At 41.7% G+C, this 26858-nt stretch overlaps 2 protein-coding genes across 3 annotated transcripts; one reads left to right on the top strand and one right to left on the bottom strand.

Annotated features, from left to right (window-relative positions):
* Positions 1–617: 617 nt before the first annotated feature.
* On the bottom strand, positions 618–21005 carry LOC103525736 (merlin). Its single transcript, XM_030462421.1, has 19 exons — positions 20939–21005; positions 19351–19596; positions 18217–18334; positions 17019–17144; positions 16548–16670; positions 12777–12860; positions 11918–11986; positions 11625–11707; positions 10317–10392; positions 9734–9871; positions 7908–7982; positions 7112–7225; positions 6544–6666; positions 5739–5956; positions 4968–5070; positions 4141–4268; positions 3392–3542; positions 2519–2728; positions 618–1507 (listed from the first exon to the last, which is right to left on the bottom strand). The coding sequence occupies exons 2-19, from the start codon at positions 19356–19358 to the stop codon at positions 1472–1474; spliced, it is 1983 nt and encodes a 660-aa protein (XP_030318281.1). The 5' UTR covers positions 19359–19596; positions 20939–21005; the 3' UTR covers positions 618–1471.
* A 3187-nt stretch (positions 21006–24192) lies between these two features.
* Positions 24193–26735, top strand: MRPS17 (mitochondrial ribosomal protein S17). Of its 2 annotated transcripts, none has more exons than XM_030462206.1 (3): positions 24193–24278; positions 25629–25775; positions 26008–26735. In XM_030462206.1, the coding sequence occupies exons 2-3, from the start codon at positions 25653–25655 to the stop codon at positions 26296–26298; spliced, it is 414 nt and encodes a 137-aa protein (XP_030318066.1). In that variant the 5' UTR covers positions 24193–24278; positions 25629–25652; the 3' UTR covers positions 26299–26735. The 2 variants fall into 2 exon arrangements, with proteins under 2 accessions (XP_030318066.1, XP_030318067.1); XM_030462207.1 differs by lacking the exon at positions 24193–24278 and adding an exon at positions 24293–24470.
* Positions 26736–26858: the final 123 nt, after the last annotated feature.

The raw sequence follows: 26858 nt of genomic DNA, 5'->3' as shown, positions 1-26858 counted from the left end.
AACCTTGAGACCTTCAGTCTGGCATCTCCAACATGAGGTGTTGGACATCTCCATCTCACACACGAGGCTTTTCCCAGACAGATCAGAATCTGGGCATTTAATATCTTATTGTTTGCAAACATACCAGAGCTGTTAAAGAGAACTGACACCCTCTTCTGCCTCTGCACACCAGCAGCAGGAACAAGACTCAAAGCTGAGAGAACAGACAACAGGACAGCAGACCACTGTTAGGTTCATCTTGCCATGGAACTGGCAATACTGGTCATAACTGGTAAAAGCTGGAGAGCAGAAGTTGCTACAGATGCTCTCTCCCTCTCAGAAGTTGCCTTGTTAATGTTGTGGCAATACTGACACAGCATGCAGCTCCAAGCTGCTTACTAGATGGTGGAATTTGAAGCTTTTTATTAAACATATTTTTTTTTCAATCTTAAGCTTTTAAAACACTATATTTAACAACATTAATTTTTACATCCTATCACATGCTCAACTGTGCTACTTTAGCTACAGCTGCATATATTCTGCTTCTCCAGAAGTCCCCAGACTGAAGATTTATGGTGAAACAGACACTTAAACACACACAAAACCAGAAAATGCAAGTAGGTTTTACTAATGAGGCAGACATATTGCTGTATGCACCTCTCCATCAGAGAAACAAGTCCAATTTCAGCAGATACCAACAGCATCTTTTGTCTTTGTCTAATCTGGAATTTGTGTTGCACAGACCTGGGAAAGAACTTAATGTATGCACAGTTTGCTGGAGCAGCAAAAGCAACAGAAAGTGCTTGATCTAGTCAGAAACTGTAGAGAGCACAGAAGCTTTGCATTCCAAACAGAGGATTCCCCCAGGAATGAGAGGTATTTGAAGACATCCACTTCTACATCTGCAATTAAAAGCTGAGATTTCTCACAGAGAAATGCAAATCAATTAAGTGAACCAAGAAATGTTTGGGGAGGAAAAGGAAAATATTTAGCAGGCAAACACTAAAATGTTGAGCAGCTCCATGGGAGTCATGTCCCTTGGACACCAGACCAAAAACATAATTAGTCTATTTTGTAGGTAAACACCAGACTCATGTATAATTTTCTTCTCATCCCAAACATCTCCTGGACACTTGCTGCCTAACAGAAGTACAGTACCAACCTGATAAGTCAGTGTGTAAAAACACCCAGGAGGAGGAAGGTTTAGCAAAGTATAAAGTGTTTCTTCAAAAGTGCATAAGTAGTAAACAACACTCCTCTGGGTTTGTTATGTTTATCATTGTACCCAAAGACACCAGCCACTTTTTAGAGCAGTTTTAGTGCTCCCAAGCTCACAGTTTCTGCTTGGAAGCTGAATGGCATCACAGTGCCATGGCTCTTGTGCCCATGCAGTCAGCAGGCAGAGCTGCACAAGTGTCCTCATACAGGTGTATTTTGCAGCAGCTGAAAAGGTGGCCTCCAGGTTCTACCAGTCTGGTTAAGAAATGGAGCTTCAAATGTAGATCACATCTGAGTCATGCTGCTGAACCTACAAGCAAACCAAATAGGGAAAATTAGTTCCACTCTGAACTCCCACTTCAAGCAAAGGTACTCCCTTTTGTCCAGCTCTTCCTTTACCTCTGGCTCTGTAGCCTTTTGCAAGATGCTCTGCAATAGCTATTTTTCTCCTTCTTGAAATAAGCAGATTTACCTCACCCTTGCTCTTTGGATTAGGTCAGTCTTAAAAGCTGCTTCTGTTACTTGCATTAGAAAAAGCTGCTTCCTCATCCCTTGCTATACTCAGCTGTGTTCTTTCTACTTCTAAGCATACGACCCTGAAGTTTCAGGTATTGAATGTTATCTACTAAAGCCTCTGATTCTAAAACATTCCAGTTTTGTACCTACAAAACAGCAGCAAATACATCAATCTTGCTTGACTTCCAATACCTTACATGATTAGGATTGCCTAGAGAAAGCTGATTTCCTTCCCACTTTCAAAGACCTTTTGCCTTTACAGTTCTTTTTGATGCCTACCAGATTCCTAGTGAAGTTTAAAAGCAGGTTGTTTTCCCATATTACCCAGCTCACTAGCACTCCAGGACTCTTTGACAGGGACCACATTAGAAGAGAATGGAACACTTGGAAGTCCACATATTTATTATCTAACGCCCTGCCCCTTAAAAACAGAAAACAAGCATGGTCTGTTTAAGCTCTCTATACCTGGCAGCAAAACCTCATTTCCAAGTCTTTCTGATACAAATAAAAATTAACACAGATCCTCCTAGTTCAAATGGGCATCTCTGGTTCATTTACCAAGGCCCACAGCTCTGCAGGCCAGGTTAGATCATAACTGAGGAAAAAAAAAGAGGTCCTGAATAACAAACAGTTCTGAATGCACCAATGCAGGGTCTCCAAACTCCTGCAACAGTGATGCTTTGACTTGTCATTTAAGAGCCTGTGACAGAGCTGGACAAAACAGGTCCTTACAGCCAACTACTCTTTAAATCTCTGAACTCTAAATTTGGAAATTTACTGATTCTGCTCAGAAAAATCTAATTACCTTGATGATCTGTTTTCTGGTTCCTGTGCCCAGACTGTTAGCAACCAAGGAATTTGCTTGAAAAGATGACTTTTCTGCTGGCACTGGGTTTTGAATTTTGTTGGTACAAGGCCAACTGCTTGTGGTATTTAACGAGTAAGCAGGGAAAGGTCTTTGAAGATTTATATCCAGTGAATCTCCAGTTTCCAAGGTTTTCATCCATGCTGGGGTCTTTAAAAGACAAGAACACAGAAATTTAATGCCCTCTCAATAAGCCAAAAAGAATATCAGGTGCATATTCAGAAAATAAAGGCCATCTTCCCTCAATTTTTCCAAGCCTCCCTTCTCTCTCTAAAACCATTTACTTGGAGCCATTTTGTGCTACATGTTGAACAACCTGGAAAGCCAAAGCCAGCCCTATTGTTGCTCTGGTTCAGAAAGAGACAGGAGTGTTTACATAAATGACAAGAAACTTACAACAAAAATCTGGGTTTAGTTCCTCAGTGCCTCAAAAAAAATTCACCAAGACTTTTATGACTTTTAGCAATCACAAAGCACCTGAATGTGAATGTGATGCAAACATTGAGGAACCACAGTTAAGTGTGATATTAAGTTACAACAATTTAGTGTGCTCCAAGACCTACAACCCTTACTATGATTTCATAATCTGTAAAATTAGATTTCTTTTTTGCTTATAGTACTGGTAACCCATCCAGGAAGAACCTTCTAGATTTTGTTTTGACACAAATTTTCCTTGCCTGTGTTCATGCTTTTAGTATTTTACTATCAAGTTACTAGAAGCTTGTGCTTTGAACTGAAATACAGCAACCGCCTTTGGCACACCCACACTATTTACTTATGGTTCCTCCTGCAAACAGTGTTTAGGGTACATACATTTCCTAAGGAGTGATCCAAGGATCCCAGTACTTCATTCCAATGAGAGTAAAGCCCACACTGTTTTTCTTCTAGCTTCAAGGCATGAATTTCAGACTTCAGTTCTTTCAGTCGATCTTCAAATTTTCTGCTCTTTTCCAAGTAGTCTAACCTATGGCCCACACATTGGAGACAAAAAGCTTATTGGCAAGATGTAACTCAAGGACAGGTGTGTGAGGAGGGAGGAGAGAGGAAGTTGTTTCATTTTGGCTTTTTGATAGGCAAAATGAAGGCTGGCACGTGTCAGACAGATCCCACCCTGCACCTCCCAGGTCTAGTAAAAAGGGGGTTCATTTCCACCCTTCAGCATCCACACACTTGTCAACTTTTTAGCAAGCAATTCCTTCCAGAGAGAGGAAAAGCCACTTCATTTGAGACCAAAGTAATTCCTATACTTCAACACTAGAGGGAAACTTCTGTCCTTTAACAAGCTGTTTCTCCCACAAAGTACTTTGCCCCTAGCAAAATGCTCTCCAAGACACTTCTGGACTTGCCATGGTTTGATGCCACCTGAACACCCTTCCTCTGTTTAAATAACTTGTCTTACACAGATCTAACCCACACCAGCCCAGGAAAAGGCCTCCAGCCATATGTGCAAGTAGGAGGCCATTCTGAGTTGTTAGAAGGATAAACAGTAATTCCCTGAGATTTGTTTTCCTTTTTGCAATTTCCATTATTCTCATTTATTTACACCACAAGCATACTGATACCTCTCTCTCTCTATCTCAAAGGACAGTCTCTTGAGGTCAATGTCCTTCAAATCCAGTTTTATGGATCCTTTGTCAAAGTTGGCATCTCTGGCGTCAGTTGGCAAGTACTGGGGGTACTTAACCATATGCTGAAAGAGTAAACACAAGCACTGACAAGTAAGATCTGATTGTTTGAGTTTGGTTTTATCTCCCCAGCTTCTGCAAGAATGCCCTGCTGAACCATTTCATAACTTACCCAAGGATTCTGAGACAGATGTTCCTGCAGCCCTTCCCCTCTACCCAAGTGGCCCCAGATGAACTGCTGAAGTACACAACCCACAGATCCAAGGGCAGAGTAGGGCTGTGGTGTTTCTATTTATTTCAGCAGAGAAACCCATTCTCAGCAAGACTGGGGCAGAAACTGGGGCACACAGCCCTCAGCACTGCCTTCTTACTGGAGACAGCTTCATCTGCTTTGCCTAAAGACACTCATGGGCAACTTCACAGGAAAACAGAGCTGGCACAGTACAACCACCTCCACAAAGCACTGCCTGACTGAGACAGCAGAGACAGTTTTAGGTGTGAATCCAGGCAAGAGAGTCTCTGCTCATTAAGTTCCCAACCCCAGGCCTGTTTTTTTAAGTTTTTTCATCCTGCCTCACTGTCCCAAACAAATAAAACTTCCATTCCAGCTAACACTGTATTTAAGCACTACTTGGTCCTACAGGTGTTTGTCCTCCAGCTGGATGCAGACATGCCACTACTCAGCTTGATAGGGGCTATAAAACTGCAATCAACATCTGATTATCTCTGAAGATGAAGTGGTGCCAAGTAGAGCAGAAACTTACAGGATAATTAAGCCTTGTTATGTCTAAGAGTTTCTGCTTCGCTTTCCGTTCAGCCTCTCTGGCTTCATGCAGATCTTCCTTCAGGTGCTCTGCTTCCTTGGCTCTGTAAGACAAATATCCTGATGTGAATGATGATTTCCAGTCTAGAGCAACATGTGGATTTAGACCTATAAGCTTCATGAGCTTCCAGAGAACAAGATCCATTACTGTGAGTGATTCTTTTACCCAAATACACTTGTGGTAAGGTAATCACATGGAGAAGTAACTGGACACAACATGACACATGCTTTCAAAGACAATCCTGCAGAAACTGGCTGAATTAATGGTTTTCCTGCTCCTAATTTCCATGGGCTCAGTTATGACCTGTTGATACAGATACTCCAGGCTGTCAAGAGATCCTCCCTGAAGTGGGGAGAGGTGCAACATACATGTTTTTATTTTGGCAAGCTTTCTGACAGTATGCTAAAAGAAGCAGAAGGTCCTTAATAGCAAGGTTAAACATCCTTTGTCAACACTGCTCTGCATCTTCAGGAAGCACAGTGTTACAAACACAGAGTGGTTTATAGTCTCACAAGTTTACACTTAAAGATCTGACAGGGATACAAGGACTTCCTTCTAATTCTATCACTTGCTGCTAATTGCAAGAAGGCTTAGTCACTCTGAAGTGTTGCTTTGGTAACAATCCCTCCCTCACAGGCTACCAGCTCTGAGAAAAGCAGCAATCTTTCCACCCAAGCACCCCATTAGAGACCCCACTCAAGCAAATCCAACCTCCGGTCAGACTCCTTCACCAGCTTCACTGCTATCAGCTCTGCCTCCCTCATCTTTTGCTCCATCAGTCGTTTCTCTTCCTTGGTTTTCAGAGCTGTGATCTCCAGCCTCTGTCGTTCTTGCTCAGCTTCTGCAGCATTCTGGGCCAGCAATTTTGCCTCTTCCTCTGCAATTTGAGCTTTCTCAGCCAGCAGTTCTGCTGCTTCCTGGGATCGGAGCTAAGAGGAAACAATTTTTCCTAGTTACCTGTTGAGCATCTACAAAACCATCCCTGCAGACAGTCAGGAACAGGACACCTTTCCCCAAAAGTGACAGCAATAGTATTCCTTAAAAAGTATAGTAAACATAGTTGTAGGGTCCAGTGTTCCTCCTTTGCTCCAGACCTGCCTAATTTCCTTCCTCCCTCTCACCTCTACAAAGCAAGAACACACATTTGCTTTTGAGTTGGACAAAGACATCAAGTTGGCCCCTTAAGTTTCCAGTTTCTCCCCTTTCTCCCAATTTCAGCTTTAAGGTTGTTTCCTTTCCTCCCTCTTTGCCTGAAGAGGCAAAGAAGAACCACAGCACCCCTGTGGACCAAATACAGGGAGCAAATGGCTCACAGCAAAGGGAGGTTATATCATGTCAGATCAGATTTTTCTCAGCTATTTCCCCAGGCCTTCTCCACCAGCAGTCAGCAACTCCCCAGCCTTGTCTAAACCATAATTCCTGGCATCTTAAAGGAGCCTTAAGAAAATAAATTAAGGCTTTCAAACACCAAGAAATACCATCAAGCACAAGAATATCAGACTAATGTGCTACTCACCAGAGCCTCATTGGCCTGCCTGGCTTCATCCTCCAGCTGGAACAGACGCCTTTCCAGCTCTTCTTTGGCTCTCTCAGCTTCTTCTCGGAGTTGCTTCTCCCTGGCCAGCCTTTGATTCTCCATCTGGAAATGGAATGAGCAACACCACAGCTGTGGGTTTGCAACAGAATCTCATCTGGGCCCGAGGCAGCACAACAAATTAATCTAATGAAGAAGGGACTGCTCTCTAGCTGGTGGACAGATATTCAGCAGAGATGCAATGCTGAAGCTGCTTGTACCTTGCAGCACTTGAACTCCTCTAACGGGTAGTACTGGTTATGTCAGGCTGCTGGGAAAGCACTTGGATCAATCTGTTATGTACCCCAAATCTCTCTCTGATCACCTCTTCTGTTTCACAAACATCACTTACATCCTCAGATGCTGCACAGACACTGGAGCTGTTCCCACATTCAATCCTGCTGCACTTTCTCACCTCCCACACACATATTGATGCAATGCATGGACAGCAAGGGCACCAGCTGGAATAATAATTAGTGTTTTCAACAGTAGAGGCACAGAAAGAATCTACCTTTTTTCTAGCTTTTTCTTCCCTGGCTTGTGCTTTCATTTGCTGGATCTCTATTGAGTCCACTTTTCTCCTCCTCATAAAGAGATCATGGTTTCCAATGCACAACTGCAAAATCTAGACAGGAAAAGCAAAGCAAATGTGAGTTTGATGTAAATATTTGCCTCACAGGACAGAAGCTGACAATTCTGACTTCATCACAACTGCTGGCACTGTTTCCCTTCTAAGAAAACCAGCACCCAAGGCAGGCTCACACCAAGTACATACATACTCATACCAGGTACATGCTCATTTAGGAAAGTTCCTAACAGGATGAGGGATTCCTTCTTTCCTTCATCCCTCTCCAATTCCACAAGCTCACTGAGAAGTGCACCAGCCCCTGTGGTTGTGTTAGGAAGCAGTCAGTGATGATACAGTTAGCCAGTTGATTGGGTCCCTTCCTTGTTGCTTCTCCCAGAAAAGGAGAGGCAGTAGCTAATTAACAAGCCACAGCAGCCAGATAGGCAGATGCTGCTGTGGGTTTGCACCTTTCCATAAGGCTACAACCTCTTCTTTCAGCATCTGGATTTTCTTTGTGATTTAGGCCTTGTTTCACATCTCTCTTTCCACCCATCATCTCCCCTTCCCAGAGAGAACAAACGTATGTGCCCTGACTTCCCAGACAGAACAATCCTCAGGAAACCACATGCAGAAACTCAATGCTCCCTGGCCCCTCCAGAGTTTTTACAAGCAGTATTTCTCACTTGGATATCAGTGTATTACCAGGCTTGGTTTTAAAGAAGGAAAGCAGAACACTTACCAATTTGTTCACTTTGAGTTGAGAGGAAAAAAACTTGAAGACTTCTGCCTTTTTGTCAAGAGGTTTAATGGTTAACTATACAGGCAAAAGAAAAAAGGAAACAGTGAGAATGAGTAAAAAAAAAAAAGCTCAAACTATCAACACTAATGCAAACTTTAGCTCATCTCCAGTTCCCTCCAGGGAAGCAGTGATTTATGTCACAAATGTGGGGAGAGAGATGCAAGAATGCTTTGCTCAAAAGAATCAGAACCAGAGCTGCCACTACACAGGTTCCTCATCTCCTGTAGCAAGCTCTGTTAGAAGATAAATCCTCCCACAGACTCACCCCAGTGCCAGTTTGGATGCTGGTTTTCATAATAATAATACCAGCTGTGCATTGCAAACCACACTTAGAACATTGGTACAAGCACTGGTTATCAGGAAAACAGAACACAGTACTAATCCCTAGATGCAAACATATTCTTAAAAGTTGAGGAGATGGCAAACACCTCTCTGAATACAAATCATTGAAGGTGTAAAGAAAATGTTTCAAAGGCCTGAAGGGCTTGTTCTTCTGACCATCAGGTAACAATCCTGGACCTCCTGCTTTTCACCTTCTCAGTCCTATCCCTCAAGCTGTTTCCAGAGGACATGAAGGGCTTTCATGCTGCCAGGTCAGTGCACAGTGTTTCACTTCATATGTTGTGCTTGGTTTGGCTGCATAACAAAATCTGGCTCCAGTTTTCAAGATACTGTTTTCTGTGACTCATGGGTTAGGTAGCACTCTATTCCTATAATTCATTTCCAATGCACTGCATAATTTCAGGCCATCTGAGTCACCAAAATCATTATGTCTTACAGCTTGTTTTACCCCTTAGGTAACAACTGGTTGAATGTGTTTCCTTGTGAGGAGCAGAGCTGTAAATGTTTCACTGAATACAGTAGAGCTTTAATACAGGGATGCCCAATTGCCTAACAACAGGGAGTTAAAGCAGTTTATTCACAGACCAGGGGGGAAACTTTAATGTCATGCAAGGACCAAAACCTTCTTGGAGGCAGAACACCTGTTAAGGCTGCTCTGCCTGATTTAATGTATGCACATCTAAGACCCGACAGGAAATCTCATCCTCAATTTTTTTTCAAAAGGCCAAAAGAAAAATCAAACAGGCTGCCCTGTTCTTCAGCTGACAAATTCCAGGTATTTCAGTACCAATGCAGTTTTTCTGGTTTGGTTTTTCTGTTTATAGCCTTCTCTGTAGCCACAGGATTTGTACTGAGACTCAATTTCACCCACTCCCCCCTACTTTCTATAAGTAAAAGATGGGTTGTGACACTGCAGTGGCAGGGTTGTGCTGAAGACTGAAATCATGCACTGACAAACTTGCAGAAAAACATGGATAACTCTCTGCACGCCTCCTCTTGCCACTGTGCTTCAAACCTCATCTACAAAGACAGCTTCTCCATGTGAAAATGGCATTAAGTCTTTACGGATCATCTAATTCCTGCTGAGATAACTGAAGCAGCTTGTCATGGTGGCATTCCTAATATTTATCATTTTCAGAGATCAACACACTTGTTTTGAAAAGGACAAGCAGCAGGGAAGGAGGCAGAACAGAGGGCTCCACAGGTTTGGAGAGCTCAGAGCAGGCTCTGACTCCAGGGGAACTAAGGTTATGCAGCACATCTGAAAGGCAGGTCTGTTATTTTTTAGTTTTGTAACAAAGCTCCCTAGGATTTTCCCCTTCTCCCCCAAATTGTTTAAACAGAGGCAGCTTTCAGCCTGTTCCAAGAATCCCAGTCCACTCCCATGCCCCTATAAAAAGAATAATATATCAAAGCCATGATACCTCTTTCTCACTATAGGAAATGTTTCTGATAGCACTCCATTCAAACGACTTATTTGGAGAGAATCTGTTATTAATGCTGTAGATGTGAATACCTTTGGCATCAACTCCGAGCAGGAGATCTGTATGGTTTTTATTTTGCTAAAAAAAATAAAATCAAATCAGTAAATGCCATTTATGGCAACCTTAAACAACCACAGACAAACCCCACACTTACTCTAATACATTAATATTTATCTGTATTTTTAGGAAATTGATATTTTCACAAAGTATTATTCATGTTGTCACTGCTAGCTAATAAACCCAGTCTTTATGTTGACTACAGCAGCTCAAACTTTTAGTCTCCTTTCTCCTCTTGTAAACCCAGAGCTACTTAAAACCTTTGTCAGATTGTAAAACATTAATCTTAACTGTTCTATTCAACTACTCATTTAGCAGACAAGTAAACCTGCTCAGGACAATCAGTACACAACCCACCATCAGAAGAGAAAAGCAAAAATCAGGAATCCCAGTTCCAGCTCCCTGGAGGATTTTAAAAAGTACCATCATCTACAGCAATCAAAAACTACTAAAATAAAGCACTTACAGCAATTGGAAAATAATTAACACCATACATTTCCAAGTCTTGGGCAATTTTCAGGTAGTTCATTTCAGCTTCATCCCTAGAGAACAAGGCCATGATTATATTTGGGAGATTCATTTCCAAACTTTCTCTCCTAACTGACTGCACATTTCCCACTTAGAAAGGAACAGGCAGTCTGGTCCTTTGTACTTTAATTTTGCCATCTTACTCTCAACAACAGAAAAAGGATTAAAAAAACAGCATCTCCACACAACAAAGACAATAAAGCCACACCTATTTTGAGTCATGTATAGTGTAATCTTTATAAAACTTCAAGTGCAGTCTTATCCTTTTGTCAGTTTTGCCACACCATTGTTATGTCTCAGAGACCTACCCTCCCATTGTTTGCCATGGCACGAGGATATTTCCTTCAGGAAATACAATTCATTTAGAAATGAGTCCTAAAAAAATTCTAAGCTGAACTTTGGGCAGAGGCCAAAGAGCAGCAAGAATTTCTCCACTCACTGTTCTTCTGCCTTCAAGGTGAGGCATAAATAATTCTTCTGGAAAATGTTCAGTAAAAATAATGCTGAGAAGCCTCTAAAACTGCCAAAGAGAAATTGAACCAAAACACTAGGGAAGGCTGCCTCTGGGTGCCAACAGCTCCTAATTCTTAACTGAATTTCCAGTCATGCTGAATGTCTCAAAGGAGCTCAGTGTCCACATGGACAAGCCCCACAACTCAGTCCTGCAACTATGGTGCCATGTCTTTACCATTTTGCTTCCTTGCTATATACACTCACACCCTCCTGAGCCATTATTTTCACAAGACATAAAACACATCAGATTAATTCTTTTTATTCTAGGGGGAAGCTGGTGTGGTATGACTCCAGAAAGGCAGCTGCTGAATAGGGCACACAAACCAGAAGCTCCAGGAAGCTGATGGCCTTAAATGAAAAGGCTAAACATGCAGGGCCAACTGCAAGTCCAACACAACCCAGACTTCCTGTGTGAAGTTCTCTCTGCTGGCACACATGGACTTGGATGAGACAGGACTCCAGTTTTAGATGAGTTGGGCCATGAAGCTCTGGAAGAGCCATCAGCTTCTCCTCACTTCAAAGCAAGCCCAGTTTACAAGCACTTGGAGCCTTACACACATCACTTTTTACCCCATATAAGTTTTTATCCTTAGTTATGAATTAACCTCTTAGTATATAGTTTGGAAATCAGTATTTCTTTGCTCTCTCCACAACAGCCAAATTTCACTGAAGACAGCAAATAACCAGTTACTGAAATCTCTGGGACTTCCAAAGAAATAATTTATTTCCATACCTGGCAATACCCCTGTGCTCAGCATACCAAGCAGTAATCTTTTCTTCCCACATCTCTGCTGTCAGCTGATACTGCCTGAGGACCTACAGAGAAAGACAGGAGTTTGGTTTCCTTTGAAGGTACAAATACAAGTGCTGCCTCTCCCAAGCAATGTGAATGCAGTGCAGTTCACAGCTCGGTCACTTTGCCAGGTTCAGGGCAGACACAAACAATTTCTAATGCTCTGGTTAATCCCACAGCAATATCTGTGCTGCAAAGAGTAGATTCAAAGATTTGTTGTTATAAAGACTTACCCTTTTGGGTAAAAGTTCATCATGGGCTAGAAAGCCTGGCTCATGAAAATTTGGGTCATAGTCACCATACTGTTCCAAGAAAAGAAAAGATATTGCAGTTTGTTAGATACAGAATGCTGAAGAACTTGTAATAGTTGAAACACAGATTTTGTTTTGGTTCTCCCATGTACAGGGTAACACATAAAACAGGCTCCTCTCAACTGAACTCTGCACTGAAGTTACTTCCACCCTTGTGCCACACACATGGCTCCAACACAGTGGAACTTTGGCTTCAGTCCTGGCCTGCAGCTCTCAGTAACTGCAGATACGAAGGAGTCTCCCATGACTTCAAACACCTCTTAACCACGGGCCAGGTTCAGGTGCAGAAACTCCCCTACTCATCTACCCTACAGCATAAAGGCTGGGCTGCTGCAGGGGGACAGCCCTGCTTTGAATTTGTGTTTACCTCCTGCCATTGGATAAAATTGGCTTTTGGTAGCATGAGAAATGTTCTGAGATATATTAACAAACATCACATCCTCTCACTGTGAGGGCTGGTAGCAGCACTTGCTGTGTTCATGGGCATTTTTCAAAAAAAACAGGAAATAATTCTAGCTGGTAAAAAGATGGCATGAAAATGTTGGGTGCAAAGAAATCCCTTAAGTTGCAAAAGCAGAGTATAAAATACCAAAATCCCTGTAGGGGTGTCTAATGCTTATTTTTCTAGCTGTGCCTGTACTACCCAGGATGACCTCCTCCTCTAACAGCAAATTTTAACACTGCTGTGTTTTGCATACCACCACGTATGAGTGTTGGTTAAAATAGAAATTAAAGAAAAAACACAGTGAAAGAGAGAAATAGAGCACTTCTATGCACAAACCTTGGCCTGAACAGCATAAGAAGCCAGTAAAACTGTTGCTTCTGGAGAACAATAGATCTCCTCATCCAGTATTTGTTTCTTAACCTAAATTTTAGAAAAACAGGGGGAAGCAAGTTAAAGAAGCTCAAAGTCAGGACTTATATCAGGCTTGAAATGAAACTAGACATGCCTAGACTATAACTTGGCACCAAACATCACCATTATTAGTTAAAACCAGCAACAATAAAATGGCATTCGGAAACACTGGAAGCCTTTGCTTAGTATTACATTTAATGAAAAGAAAAGAACATCTTTTGAAAGTTTAAGTGCCTTAATTCTAAGCTCATAGAAATGCCAGGCAGCTATCTGCACATATTTATATAAGGAGACCTGAAAAAGAGTATGTTGCAAAACATGATTTTCATTGTCTGCACAATTCCTGTTAATAAATCTTCTTTTTCTTCCTGCTTTGGGAAAGTTAGCTTTATAAGATGTAAAACATCAAATTTTAGGTTGAAAGGACATCTGGAGGTCATCTACTCAAAGCAGATCCAACCAGACCAGGGCTGTCCAGGTGACTAGTACTGTGAAGAACAGACAGACTGAAACCCACAGTAGTACGTACTCAACCTTTCCACAATGAGAGAAGAAAGGAGACCCCACAGAAGGAAGGCAGAGCTCTTGACTCGTTCAATTACAGTGGCCTAAGCACAACAAAAATATAAGGGTCTAAAAATGAAAGCCCAGTAAAAAGGTAGAGAGGCTTCTAACATTCTTTTCATTTGAATAATCTCTGGTGCTATCAAGATCAGAGATGTAATAGTTCATAAGATGTTGCTTGATTTTAAATAAGTTGGGTAATCTTTACTTGAAAACCTAAAGAGGGGATGGGAAATTAATCTTCACAAGTTATTCTCTCAGGTATAATATGTTTAGCCTACTAACAAGCACAAGACAAGAAAATTTTGCATAAATGCAGAGTCTTAAGCATTTCTAAAAAGAAATACCTGAGCTATCACTGAGCTATCTTCACAAACACACTTTGGCACTGTAGCTACTGTGAACTGAAATGAACCATCAAGAAACTTTTTCTTTAAAATTTAGTCTCTGGTGAGCACAATATATGAACCTGAGTTATAGTACAGGGAAAATTCTTTCTAAGCTGTTAAAATGGAAAAAAAATAAAAGAATGAAAATACTGAAAAGACTTCCAAATTGGAAAGCTCCAGCTTTCATACTCCACTGTGCAAATCATAAGTTGTTTTAAGTTCTGAAATGTGAGATAAATCTCCCATGAATGTCTGAGGTTTTTTCTGATCAGTTCTTACAATGACATCTTGTTACACCCCTTTACGAAGAAGCAAACTGCCAAATCTTTAAACAGACAACAGTCAGCTTTAATCACTGACATTTGTTCACACATTTCCCAAAAAGCTGTTCTGCCACATTAATTTCCAGAGGTCTGCAGAGTCAGTAGAGCTGAAAGCTGTAGGCATCCAGATGTCTGTACATGTTTTTCCTATTAGCATCCAGGTGTGATCTTAAGTTCTTACAGTCAGGAAACTTTGCAAGTTCAAATTTGTTTCAGTCCTGTTTTTCTACTTCGGAATGAGAAGAATTTGCTAATTGCATATCTTCTAGTTAAGGCAGGTTCAGGGACAAAAGAAAAAAAGTGGAAAAAAAAAAAATCAGGATTAAAAGACTAAGAAGAGTTCTGCACCTCACGTTCCTTTCCAAAATTAGCTTTAAGAAACAAATTGCCAAGTGGCTGAGGGCTCTGGATGAAGTTCTGGTTAGTACATTAACCCTCAGAACAGCACCATTTTCCCACTACTTCATTAACACCTCCTCCCCAGGGAACAAGTGTATTTACTGTCTTTGTTTACAGATGCATACTGAATATATTCCCTCCACCCAACCTACCTGCACAGACACATCCTGCTGAAAAGCTACCAGAAGAAATCAACACACAAGAAGGCTGCAACTTGGAGAGGACTCCACAGCTACTCAGGAGGGAAGGTGAATGTCACAGGCATTGGAAAAAACAGCTAAACAACAAGCAAACTGAATGCTTGTGTACCTGTTGATGCAGCTACAACCTGTTGCTGCAGCTATGGAGCCAGAGCATGGCTATTCCTGGTTGATGTATCTTTATTTTGATAATGAAGCATTGCACTCTGATAATTTGCTCCTTTATTTACTTTATAATGGAGTTAAGGGAACCCAAATAACTTCTGAGCCAAAAGAAAACCAACTGGCAAATCAGAAAGCTGCCTCTGCAAAGGTAAAGCATTAACCCAAGTGTGGGGTTTGCTTTATTGCTTTAACTGACTCTCATCTCACAGAAAACTGTAAATTTGTAAGAACCAGCACACCATAAAAACCAAGCTGTGTTCACACAGCTAAAAACTCTGCTCTTCAGCACAGAACTGCCAGCCTGCAGCTCCTCACTAGCTGCCCCCATAGCAGAGCTGAAACGGGTTCCATTATCAGTAATGAAGATTTGTCAGGGCTGGGGATTTATTCTGCAGGAGCAGCAGGCACCCAGTCCTACAGAGTAGGGAAGGCAACTCAAACTGGCTCATTTCACTGACAGAAGTCAGTGTGAGTAAGTCTGCATGTTTCAGGAGTACCAACACCACACTAAGGGAAAAGCACTTCTCATCCAGGACCAGTCAGACAATATGATGCCTCTGGGCTTTGTCTTGAAAGGGATTACACATTGTGGGGAGTTCTCTTTGTACCACAGCTGTGCATGCTGCTCCATTCCTTTTGGAAGCTTGCAAGAGGAACAGCCCTGTTTTTCAGCATGGCTGTCAAATGCTATGATTTTTTCCTGACAATCCAAAATTAAGCTTTATGATGAAGAACAGGTCAGGGAGTTCTTGTTTTCTGGTGACTGTGGTGACAGTCATACACAACAAGATCCCCCAGTAAGCACCTGGTCTATTTTTAGGAACTCACAAGTTTTAGTTTCAGGGATAGGTTGGAGTCACAGCTCTTGTTCCATCTGCAGCTGATAGGGGTGAAAAAGCTTATTGTCCCCAAGTGCTTATCACCATTCCTTCCCTCTTCTCCACCTTCAACTGCCACCATAATTACTTGTGTAGGCACTCCCCCCCTCAGCACACACATTTAATAACAGGTCTCTTCTCATTCTGCTCATTCTGAAAGAACTAGGTTAGGGAATGCTTGCACAAGAGGTTACACCAGCAATGACAATGACAAGGAGCTGCTAACACTCTCTTCATTAAACTTAGCTGCAGCCAGAGCAGAGCAGGTGAAATAGTGCTCAAGGTAACTTCTGAAGCTGATAAAAAGTATGGCTTCATTTCATACTGCTCAGCACTGACCAGTCAGTGCAAAAGCCTCACAGTTCTTCAAGCAGTGACACCATTCCATAGATTATTTTTTTCCTTATTATAGAAGAACAAAAAATCTGGAATATCCAGATATGGAATTACCACCCAAACTTCTAAGTGTAAAAGTCACTTTACATGCAACTACAGGTCTCAGCAATTTAACTCTCATTTGTAGCACAAACAGCAAGAGAAGCCATCATGAGAACAAAAACCTGCAGAAGACAAACAACATTCAGCTTCCCAGTACACAAAATCACAGCAGGCAGGAGAGATGTTTGTATTTCATAAAAATGAGATCTTTATAGAGACATAGATGCAGCTAGAGCCAGTAGAATCATTCTGAGACTACCAGCTGCCAGCAAGTTCAAAGACAATACAAAAGTACTGGAGTAAATACCAAAGGAATTCATGGTTAAAAACTGTTCCTGACCTGAAGGAAGAATAAATGCTGGGTAATTTCCTGTAATAGTTCCTCTTCTACCTTCTCTGGGTAGAATTTTGCCAAAAAATGAAAGCTAATAGGATCTTCTTTGGGGATTTCTTGATCTAAAACCTGTTTAAAAATAAAATCAACAGCAAAAATAGTGGATAAGTGTCTCAATACTTCAGAGGAAAATCAGAAGGTAGCTCTTAAAACAGCCTGTCTACATTTTAGAAGGAAGGGGAATGCTAAGCTTTCATCTAATAGCAATCAATGCATATGGTGGTGATTAGGGCATGATACTTCAGGCCAAATATGATAGAAGCAATTAGACCAAGTAACACAATGAACTTTGGCCTTCCAAAATGATACCATCTAAACCTGAGTTGTCATGTAACACATTCCTCTAGCTCCTGGGTTAGAAATAGTAAATATTTTTAAAAGTGGAAAATTGCCACACTTATGTTTTGTTTTCTGTACCTTTTTGTCCATCTTTAACCAGGTGCACATTCCTTTTATTGTGTACTGCAAGCCAAAAAACCAAGTCTCCCTCAAACCCAGTGCTCGGCACACCAGATCAAACAAATCCTTTCCCTTCCACTTCATCTGAAAGAGAAAGAAAATTAAGCAGAACAGGCATGGCTTGAATACATTTGCTGCATCCTAGTCAAGGAAACCAGACTACCATTTGCCTTTCTCTTACAAGCTTTTCATTCACCTTTAGGTTTTCAGGGAATGAACCATGCCTACTGCTGCTTACAGCAAAGGTGCCACAGCTACACTGCTCTACATCCTCCTCTCCACAGGAACATTCCCAGAGCAGCTGTGATCATCCAGCCACAGTGTTGTGCACTTTATGAGCATGGGGAATGAGGATTGTGTTGTTGATGTCCTAGGCAAGGCTTTATTAATATTTGTAAAAATATTATTCCATAGATTACACAAATTGGAGAGACAGAGAAGACCAGGGGAAATCAAAGGAGTGTCAGAGCAATATTTGTCAGAGCAAGGGATGGGATACATCAAACTGGATTTGATAGCAAGGACTCTGATATCCAACTCAAATTTTCCAATCCTTTCTTTTCACAACTCTGCCTGCAAGTATTCTAGATCAGCAAGTCACAGAAGTGCACTGCTTGTGACTAATTATTCTGTCTCTGAGGGACTGGTAAATGAAATATTAAATGCCCCACAAGACAGTCACTTCTCTCATTAGAATTTTTGGTCTCATTGGACCTTGGTTTTCTAACTCCTCAAAATAAATGACTTTCTTTGCTTTTGCTAGATGATTAGGAATTAATCAGGCACCTTTCAGTCTCTGCAAGAGTTCAGCTCCTTAATTTATGTCACAATTAATCACTTGCTATATTTTTCTTCCATATTTTTCTGCAGTCATGATTTCTCTATCCCATTTACTGGACAGCCATAAGTAACAGAAGAAAAGCTAGCTTTCTACTTTGACCATCTTTCTCTTCTGCACAGAGGTGTAAACCAGCCACTGTAGCTTAAGAAATAAACTGAAGCTTATAAATGATAAATTACATTTGAAGAGAATGTCCCAGTCAACTGGATTTCATGGAAACAGCTTTGAGTGCCATCATGGTCTTAAACTAACAAAGTAATTGTCTTGCTGGTGGTTCAGTCTCCATCTTTTTAGCACTCTGCTGAGGACCCTTACCTCACAGCTGAACTCCATTTCAGCATCCACTGTTATAATTTTGACTTTAAAAGTTTTTGGTTGTTTCTTCTTCAGGCCTCGGATGGACATATTTTTTAGTTTATGAGGAAAGCCACACCTGAAATCAAACATGCATTATGTTTAGGGCTGGAAATTCAGTAACATTTTCCTGGCTAGATGCCAAAGTAGGATGAGTCCAAACTTGCAGAATAAAGTCACCTTTAAATATGCATTTTTGCATCCAAGGCTGTAAGAATGCATCCTGAAACAAAACATTTAGTTTGCTATCAGAGTCAACTTAATCTTTTCCCATCTGTTATGGATCCTTAAGCAACCAGCCTATCAAGTTTCTGCACAAAACTATATCCAAACTCCCTGAAATTATACAAGTGCCAGTATATGCAGTGAAACTAAGATTTATTTACCATCTTGGGCATACTAACTCACAATAATGAAAGTGATTTAGAAGAGAAATTTTCCCACTGGAGTCCTTGTAAAATTAATTCAATTGTGCAGAAGCCTACAGAAAATTCCTTCACAAATCTTCTATTGTAAATGCAATTGACTGCATGCCACAAAAAACTGATGAGACTTGAGCTATTTCCACAGCCACAGGGCTTTGTGGATACCTTTCAAACCAAATGTTGAACATTTGGATTAAATGCCAGTGTGAGCGTGCACTGTGAAGTTCTCAGATGTTTATTTCTGAGCTCAGGAATTCAGCCAGTAAAGTTTTCTTCTTTTTTTTTGCTTTATAAAATAAACAGCTTAGACATGCACAAACTTCTTAGTATCTGTGGACTATATAGGTCAAGACAAGACTGAGGCATTCTTGGTTTTCTACAATGTAAGGCTATTACAGTGTGGCAGACTTCCAATCTCTCCTGAAGGAATTCCAAAATAAAGTTCTAGTTTGAACTGAAAAGTTCAAATTTTCTGAACCTTTCAGTTTTTTACAAAATATCTTGTCCCCTTCTTGGCTTCTGCTGAGCACTAAATTGGTTTTTTCCAGTTACTTTGTATGTGCCCTTCATCCACAAATTTCAAGTAGCTAAATAAGAGGTAAAATGCAAAAGGAATTTTTACTTCTCAAATTGTAATGAAGTTAAGGCAGAGAACAGATGATTTAGTTACCAAATCATATGGACTTCAGCAGCAGAGTTGAGAACAAGTTCTTGAAACAATTCAAAGTAGGGAAGAAAAGCTCAGGAAGAAATTCATCTTGCTGACATCACTGAGAGTGGTTGAGGAGTCCTCTCCCTCTGGCTCTGGTGAAGCTTCTCCTGAAGTCTTGCTTGGTTTGGGGCAAACACACTTCAGGAAAGATAATGGGCTAAGTGGAGGGAATCCAAAGGAGAGCTCCAAGGGCTAGAAAACCACCTGTGGTAAAATGAAAGTACTGGTTAGCAGAGAGAAGGGACAAGCAAGGTGACACAGTCTGCTTTTTGTGACCACAATGGTTAGGACAAGGACTAATGGGCTTAATTAAACTGCAGACAGGTTGCACACTGAGAAAAATTCACTAAGAATAAGAATATTATGATGCAGGAAAAGCATGGAATGGAATTCTTATCTTCCTCAACTTCTACCTGAAGCAGTGTGCCAGGAGCTGCTCCCTCCTCAAAGCACTCTTCCCAAGCTGCTGGTGGCTGCCACCAGTCCCAGTCCCAGTCCCAGGAGAGGCCACTTCACACCTTCACACCAAGCAGCACTGCAGGAAGAGGCATATCCAGTGCCCAAATCCCATCCCCCCCAGGGGACATGCTTGTCCTCAGGGAATCTTTTTAGAGGAGTGAAAATCTTTCTATAGTGAGCATTTCCTCTAAAATTTAGGCAACACCTCAGTGCACTCGAGTGAGCAGAGCTCAGATCTTTTCTATTAAGTTTGTTCTCAATTAAGGGGAAAGGCATTTTTAGAAACAAAAAAATTACCATAATAGAATGGGATAATGTGAACACAGTAACACTGACAGGGCAACCATCATATGAAAGCATCCAAACCAGCAATAATTATTCCAGCAGTTTTTTGAGCTCTAATCTGCAAGCTGCAACACAACTAACAGCAAAATTCTATTTTAACCTGTTACATTCCAAAGGTCTTTGCTGGCCAGTTTTCTTTAGAACCAGAGATTTACTGTAAATAACTGGACCACTGGATGCAGCAGCTGAAGCACAAACTTCTGTACAATCCTTTCTTCTGTTAGTACAAGAAGAAACACCAGTAGCTGAAGACAAAGGAGAAAATAGCTTCATAACTCATTTTTAATATGTAATTTGAAACGGCCAATTGAATTAACCAGGAACTTGTAGTCAGGGCCAGTACAGAACATTCTGAAAGTTTCATATGGAAAATGCTGAACAGATCAAACTGAACAACTGCAGAAGAATGTACTAATTTTCTTAAAATATGACAGAAACACCAGAGCCCTTCATTTTAACTTTGAAGTTTTTTTTTTTTTTCTTGTATAACCTGGTTGAAATGACAGTATAATTTGTTCAAGATTTCCAATAGCATTTTTTTTTTCCTTTCCAGAATTTTTATTCCATGGAAAAGTACATTCTGACTCACAGTGAAAAGACATTTTTGAATATCAAATTTTCCCAAGAAATGTAAACTGCATTTTAATCAATGGCACTGGTAAAGAAATAGAAAAGGTTTTCACAGTGAATAACTTAAATAAAGATACTGACAGATGCTAACAACATAAGCAAAAGCACTTACCAGTCAGGTTTTTAATAAAATAACTTCTTCCTGTGACAGAAATCTTGCCGAATAAGACAATCTGGGTTTGCAATATTTTTTTTTTTAATGCAAAAGCAATCCACTCTCTAGATTCCTGCTAATAACAGTGTTTAACTGTGAATCACGTGCAGTGGGTTTCAAGACAGAGTTTCTGTCACTGAGCCCCAGTGATTTATTTCTGCAATTGCCACAGGGACCTAAGCACTAAGACTCAGAAGCAGCAAAATGCAATAGATCACAGCATGTCACAACCTTACCAAATAACACATTGATTCCAAATAGGGCAGAGTGATAAAAAATTCCTGTCTGGCCAGAATCTGGGAACAGCTAGTTCAGAAGCTGTGAACGTCTACAGCTTCTCCTGCACCTTATGAAAACCATCAGAAAGATGATAAAAGCTTTGCCTGATGAGGGGAACAGAAACAGAGTGCTGAAGAATATCATTTGAAAGAATTAAACAGTCCTGAGTCTGCACTTCAGTGTGTTCATGTGTGAGATGAACTGACACCCACCAGCTCTGACTGCATCACAGTCTTCTTCTCCCCTCCTGACAACTGGAAACTACAGCCTGAGCAAAATGTGGGGGTGCAGGGGAAGCTGGGGACAGCAGGCAACAGCAAGAAGAACTGGCAAGGTGACTCTTGCAAGGGCTGATGTTTATCTGTATCACAGCACTGGATGGGCAGTTGTGTTACACCACCACACTGTACATTTTATTGAACTGGGAAATCACCCACACATCAGGTATCACTTCCTTCCAGCATTAACTAAAACTTACAGAGAGAAAGTAAATGAAATCAGCATTCCCCAAAGTGAGCCCAGCAGCTCCACCAGAATTCAGTACATTAGGGAGAGACACAGAGGAACACATCAACAAACAAGCTGTAATTCCCCTGCCAAAGAGGAAGAGTACAATTTACTTTCCAGTTTGGCATTCCCAAGGCAATGGATGATTTGCAGGGCTCTCCAGAGGACATAAAGATTTCCCTCCACACACACAGCTGCTCTCAGTGAGAACGGTGCAGGAGCTGGTACCATCCAACCACCCTCAAGTGAGACTGGGTCAGCCACACTCAAGTGAAAAAGCTTTTGTTCTCACAAACAAGCAAAATGCCAGCAGCACATTTTAAGGTGAGACCTCCTTAGCCTCAGCTGCAGACAGGCTGGGAATTAACAGATATTATGAGACTCTTGCACCCCAAAAGCAGTCTGCCCTAAAGGACGAGCATACACACAGGGACAACTTTTCCATCTGCTAGCAAAGTCCTTCCACCAACTGGAAATACAAAACCCTTGGGAGTGCAGCGTGGTTTAAAGAAAAAAGGTTTGGGAAGTACTTTAAGAGCCACCAATAGAAGATGCTTGAAGCACCAACTGCAGAAGTACATTAAAAGGGATGCTACTACAACTGAAGAGTTTCCTGTCACTGCTGAAAGACTCCAACTCCCATACAAATTCTCATTATGTCTTTCCCAGCTCCTGAATTTCTATACTTAAACTCAGAAACTAATGCAGGCAATTTGAATGCAGACAATAAAGAAAAAGCATTTGGGGCTTTTTGCAGTTGTTGACTCACACTTCTGCCTGTGCTCTCTGCCAAGTAACAATTTAAGCAAAGAATTTACAGTTTCAAAAGGGGTCAAGCAATATAAAGGTTTTTCTCACCTCTCAGTCTAAAAAGCAGTCATTTAAAGCCACCAGTCGGAATCAAGACTTACCTCACAGATCATTTTCTGAATCAAGATATGAAAGAAAATTCTTTTTAATCAAAAATTCCGTGGTTTTTTAAGCAGACATCAATATTCAGCCCTCCAAAGTTCTGCCACTGAAAATAAAACCGAAGAACAACTTTTATACTTGATCCCTTTCCCTTTGTTTCCTATGAACTGCAGCATGTTAGCGCCCTCTGAAAAATCAAAGAATTGCTTTCCCAGGTGATATGAAAGGCTCTTAACCCTTTCCTGCCTGTGCCAGCAAGACTCCTCCCAACTCCTCTCCATTGTAATTCAAGCAGCAAGGCACTAAAATATGAGAAGCCCTTGAATACCTCCAAGAACTGATAATAAACTTGCAAATAAGTCCCGTGATCAAACTATTTCAACAGTGCCTTCAGTCAGACAAAGAGCCTGGTCTCACCATTCCCTGCCACCTTAAAAAGGGGAAGCTCTGCACTGTCATCCTAGTAAGTAAATACTACGCCCTACCTGCCCTCTTCCTGTGGTGACAGATGATGGGACAATAATGCCTGAAGAGAACAAGCCTGAAAAGTGGGCAGCAGCTAAAATACTTGCCAGTAGAAAAAAAAAAAAACAACCAACAAAAAAAAATTTAAAAAAAAAAAAATTAAAAAATTAAAAAAAAAAAAAAAAAAAAAGGGACAGCCTGAAGCCACACAGAGACCACAAGCTCTGGGAGCTGCCAGGAGCACATTACCTCCAAGGCAATGTCAAAGTCAAGGCTTTTTTTGCCATTATTGATTTTGGAAGGTTTTCTCCAACCTCCCATTTTTGATACAATTATTGTAGCTGAATTTCTACCAGGACATATATAAGAAAGGACAAGAAGCCAGTTCTCAATTCATACATGTTGCAACTCTTCCAACTTTACATGGCACACCTTTAAGATCTGGATCATCAACAACAGGTGGCAGTGGAAAAATTGAATTTCTGTACCCACAGAGAGTAACACGGAGCCACAGAAGACACCGCGCTGACCCCAGGTTTCACCCCATGAAATGGAGGGTGCAAAATGGCCCCTCAGCTCTCACACCTCAGCCTCCTCACCTCCTTCCTCCCAACACCTGGAGGCCAAGGCCTGCTGCAGACTGTGACCAGCTCCACTTTGATGCTAAATGTGGCACCCAGATAAACTATTTCTGAGGAAAACCAGCCTGGATTCAGCTGTGGGAGCCCTCAGCAGCCGGACCCAGAGCAGCCGCCGCACAGACAGCAGCTCCCTGAGGAAAGAGGACCCACATCAGCACCCTATACCCCATCTCCCCTGGCCGCAGGCCCAGCAAGGCCCTCCCTCCACCTAAGAGGCTTAAAAAAACATTTAATTTCCACGGGCTTAAGTCTCGCACCGCCCAGAAAGCGGCGGACAAACCAACCCAACCCACAGGGCTCCTCAGGGGCCGCCATGGCGCCCGGCCCCTCAGCGCCTGCCCGGAGGCCCCGCCCCTCACTGACCACGCCCACCCCTCCCATGGCCCCGCCCCGTGATGGCTCCGCCCCCGCCGCGCGGTTTTTCCGGTGCCGCCCCCGCCCCTTCCGTCTCCGTTTCCTCAGGGCCCTGAGGCGCAGCGGCGGGACCGGTGCCGGTGAGAAGGGCCCGGGGACTGCTCTGGAGAGGCCCGGGCTATGGGGCACTTCTCGGGCTGGAGCTGCCGTCTGGGTGACGGTTGAGCTGAGGCCCGGTGCCTGCGGGACAGGGCCGGCCCCTCAGCCCTGCTGGCAGGGAGGCTGCTGAGGCCGGGCCTGGTGGGGAGGCCTGGGGAGAGCTGTTGGAGGGGGTGAGGGAAGGCTCTGAGTCTATTGGTGCTGCCGGTTTTATCGTCTTTTTCTGTGAGATACACCTGGCCTCACCGGCTGGCTGCTGTCGTCCTGGTAGTTCCCTTCTGCTCTCTGGGTGTTGCTTGTTCTGTACACGTCTGCCGGCCTGGTCCCTGTGAGGTGTGTCCTGGTTAGCCCGGTATTGCAGGAGGGGCTCTCACACTGCCTCCCTCCTCCAGCCCTGCCATGTAGCTGAGTCAAGGCTGGTAAAAACAGCCCTGACCCTATGGATGTGTTTTTGTGTCCGTGAACTGTACTTCTGATGTGTTGCAAGAAGGGGTAGATGGATAAGTCAGCAGTAGCTGAGCAGGAGAGAAAAATGTTCTTAGTCTTTGTCAGTTTTAATATTAGCTTGGGTCTTCTAATGTTCTGGCTGTTTTGCTCATGGCAGTTGCAAGACTGCTGGAGAAAGCTTTCCTTAATTAAAAAAAAAAAAAAAAAAAAGATACTGGAGTATAATTACAAGAAAGAACTATAAAGTAGTCACACATACCACAGGTCAGACAGCTCTCTTCTATGTCACTTATTCTTTGGGAAGTTTATTACCTTTCTTTGGTTTCATCAGCTCAGCTAATAATGAAATGCACCGAGCCAAATGACTTTCTGACCAGAAGTTAGATGTTACTCCCTGTTGGGGCTAACTCTGGTCATACACAGACCTGATGAACTAGTCCATCCAACCCAGCTGCTGGCATATGAGTTAAAGGCATCATAATTTCCATACCTATGCATTCTTACATTGCAAGTGTGACAACTGGCATGATCCAAAGGAATTTTCTGGACCTTATGGGTAGAGGTCTCACCTTCACACTATTAAGTGTGTTTTTACAGCCACCCTGAAGTAACTTTCCCTGGTAAGGAAGACATGGTTATGTCCCTTATGTTGTAGTGCAACATATGGAGTTTTGAACTGCTTGGATTTATGCTGTTTTTCTAATAAAATGACTTAACTAAGATGCTGGTCTGAAATGGGAATTGCTATTTTGGTATTGGTCAGAAATTGGTTGTGTTGCATTTGAGGCTTGGTTTTTTTGTTTGTTTGGGGTTTTTTTGGGTTTTTTGATTGTTTGTTTTGTTTTGTTTTTTGTTGTTAAAATAACCTGTCTGCTTGTTGCCAGGCCCTGGATGCCCACAGCTAAACAATGTCTGTGCCACGTGGAGCCGTCCATGCAAAATGGATAGTGGGGAAAGTAATAGGAACCAAAATGCAGAAAACTGCCAAAGTGAGAGTTACGAGGCTTGTGCTGGATCCCTACTTACTAAAGGTAAGTGCTGGTTCACAACGTTTCTTGCATGGTAATTTTTGTAGTGTGTGGGAGAATGTTTTATAGGTTTGTCTCTTATTTTCTCTCCCTGATCAAAACCAAACCAAATTTAAAAAAAAGAGATGAGACTTTACTTCTCCTTAGTGAAATGGAGTTTGGTTTAGACTGCCTATATTTTTCAGTTGTTTCATTTCAAAATCTAATTCAATGTTTCCTTTTTTTCCTTCTACAGTTCTTCAACAAAAGAAAGACCTATTTTGCCCATGACCCCCTGCAGCAGTGCACTGTTGGAGACATTGTTCTTCTTAAAGCTTTGCCTGAGCGAAGGAGCAAACACGTGAAACATGAACTGGCTGAAATTGTCTTCAAGGTTGGAAATGTCATAGATCCAATAACAGGAAAACCCTGTGCAGGAACCAGATTCCTGGAAAATCTGTCAGATTCAGAAAATCTGACTGAGGCAGATACTACCTATCTGAGTGAAAAACTTCAGGAACTTAAAGTTGGTTCAACAGACAAATAGTGAGAAAATATTTAAACAGAGGGATTCTCATCTTTTCTCCTGTGAGATGTTTGGGGCCCTGCTGTTGTATGTTAAATGTTTCAGTGAAATTTGTAGTCAAACTGAAGAGTCAGCATAGCTGCTTGTAAGAGCAGATAATACAGCTTGATAGGCACTTCTGAGCTTTAAAATACAAAGAAAATGTGAGTTTAGTGTTAACACTTTTTGTTGCATGTAGTTTTACTCTAGGCTTTGTCAGTTTCAAAAGTCAACTGCTCACTTGGAATGACTCCTCTGTCTTGAGAGACAAAAACATAACTGCATAATGTTTGAGTTTGGTGGGAAGGTCATTACATTCTTTGATTTCTCTGTATTTCAGACAGTATTTTGTGGTTTGTAGGTTTATTTAATACAATGCAATTAAACCTTTGGGAAGGAAGTGCAGAATTTTAAAACCAGCTACCTGCATGTGTCCTTATTTCCTCTGACTGTCATACTGACATTACAGTATCTTCTGACTTCCAAATCTCAAACCCTCAGCCACTTGCTTTTATAATAGCAGTAAGGTGAGAAAAAAAACT

The sequence above is a fragment of the Calypte anna genome, chromosome 19 (genome assembly GCF_003957555.1).
Source record: "Calypte anna isolate BGI_N300 chromosome 19, bCalAnn1_v1.p, whole genome shotgun sequence".
Lineage (NCBI taxonomy): Eukaryota > Metazoa > Chordata > Aves > Apodiformes > Trochilidae > Calypte > Calypte anna.
Note: the sequence above shows the minus strand (reverse complement) of the source record. Positions and strands in the feature narration are given on the sequence as shown.

What these genes read in the sequence shown, in the direction of transcription:
- LOC103525736 (XM_030462421.1), bottom strand. An exon ending in TAACAAGGCTTAATTATCCT is followed by an intron (nt 4,269 to 4,967) that starts GTAAGTTTCTGC and finishes TTACTCTTTCAG; the next exon opens with CATATGGTTAAGTACCCCCA. An exon ending in CCAGAAAACAGATCATCAAG is followed by an intron (nt 1,508 to 2,518) that starts GTAATTAGATTT and finishes GTTTGCTTGTAG; the next exon opens with GTTCAGCAGCATGACTCAGA.
- MRPS17 (XM_030462206.1), top strand. Translation starts at nt 25,653, where the DNA reads ATGTCTGTGCCACGTGGAGCCGTCCATGCAAAATGGATAGTGGGGAAA. An exon ending in TGGATCCCTACTTACTAAAG is followed by an intron (nt 25,776 to 26,007) that starts GTAAGTGCTGGT and finishes TTCCTTCTACAG; the next exon opens with TTCTTCAACAAAAGAAAGAC.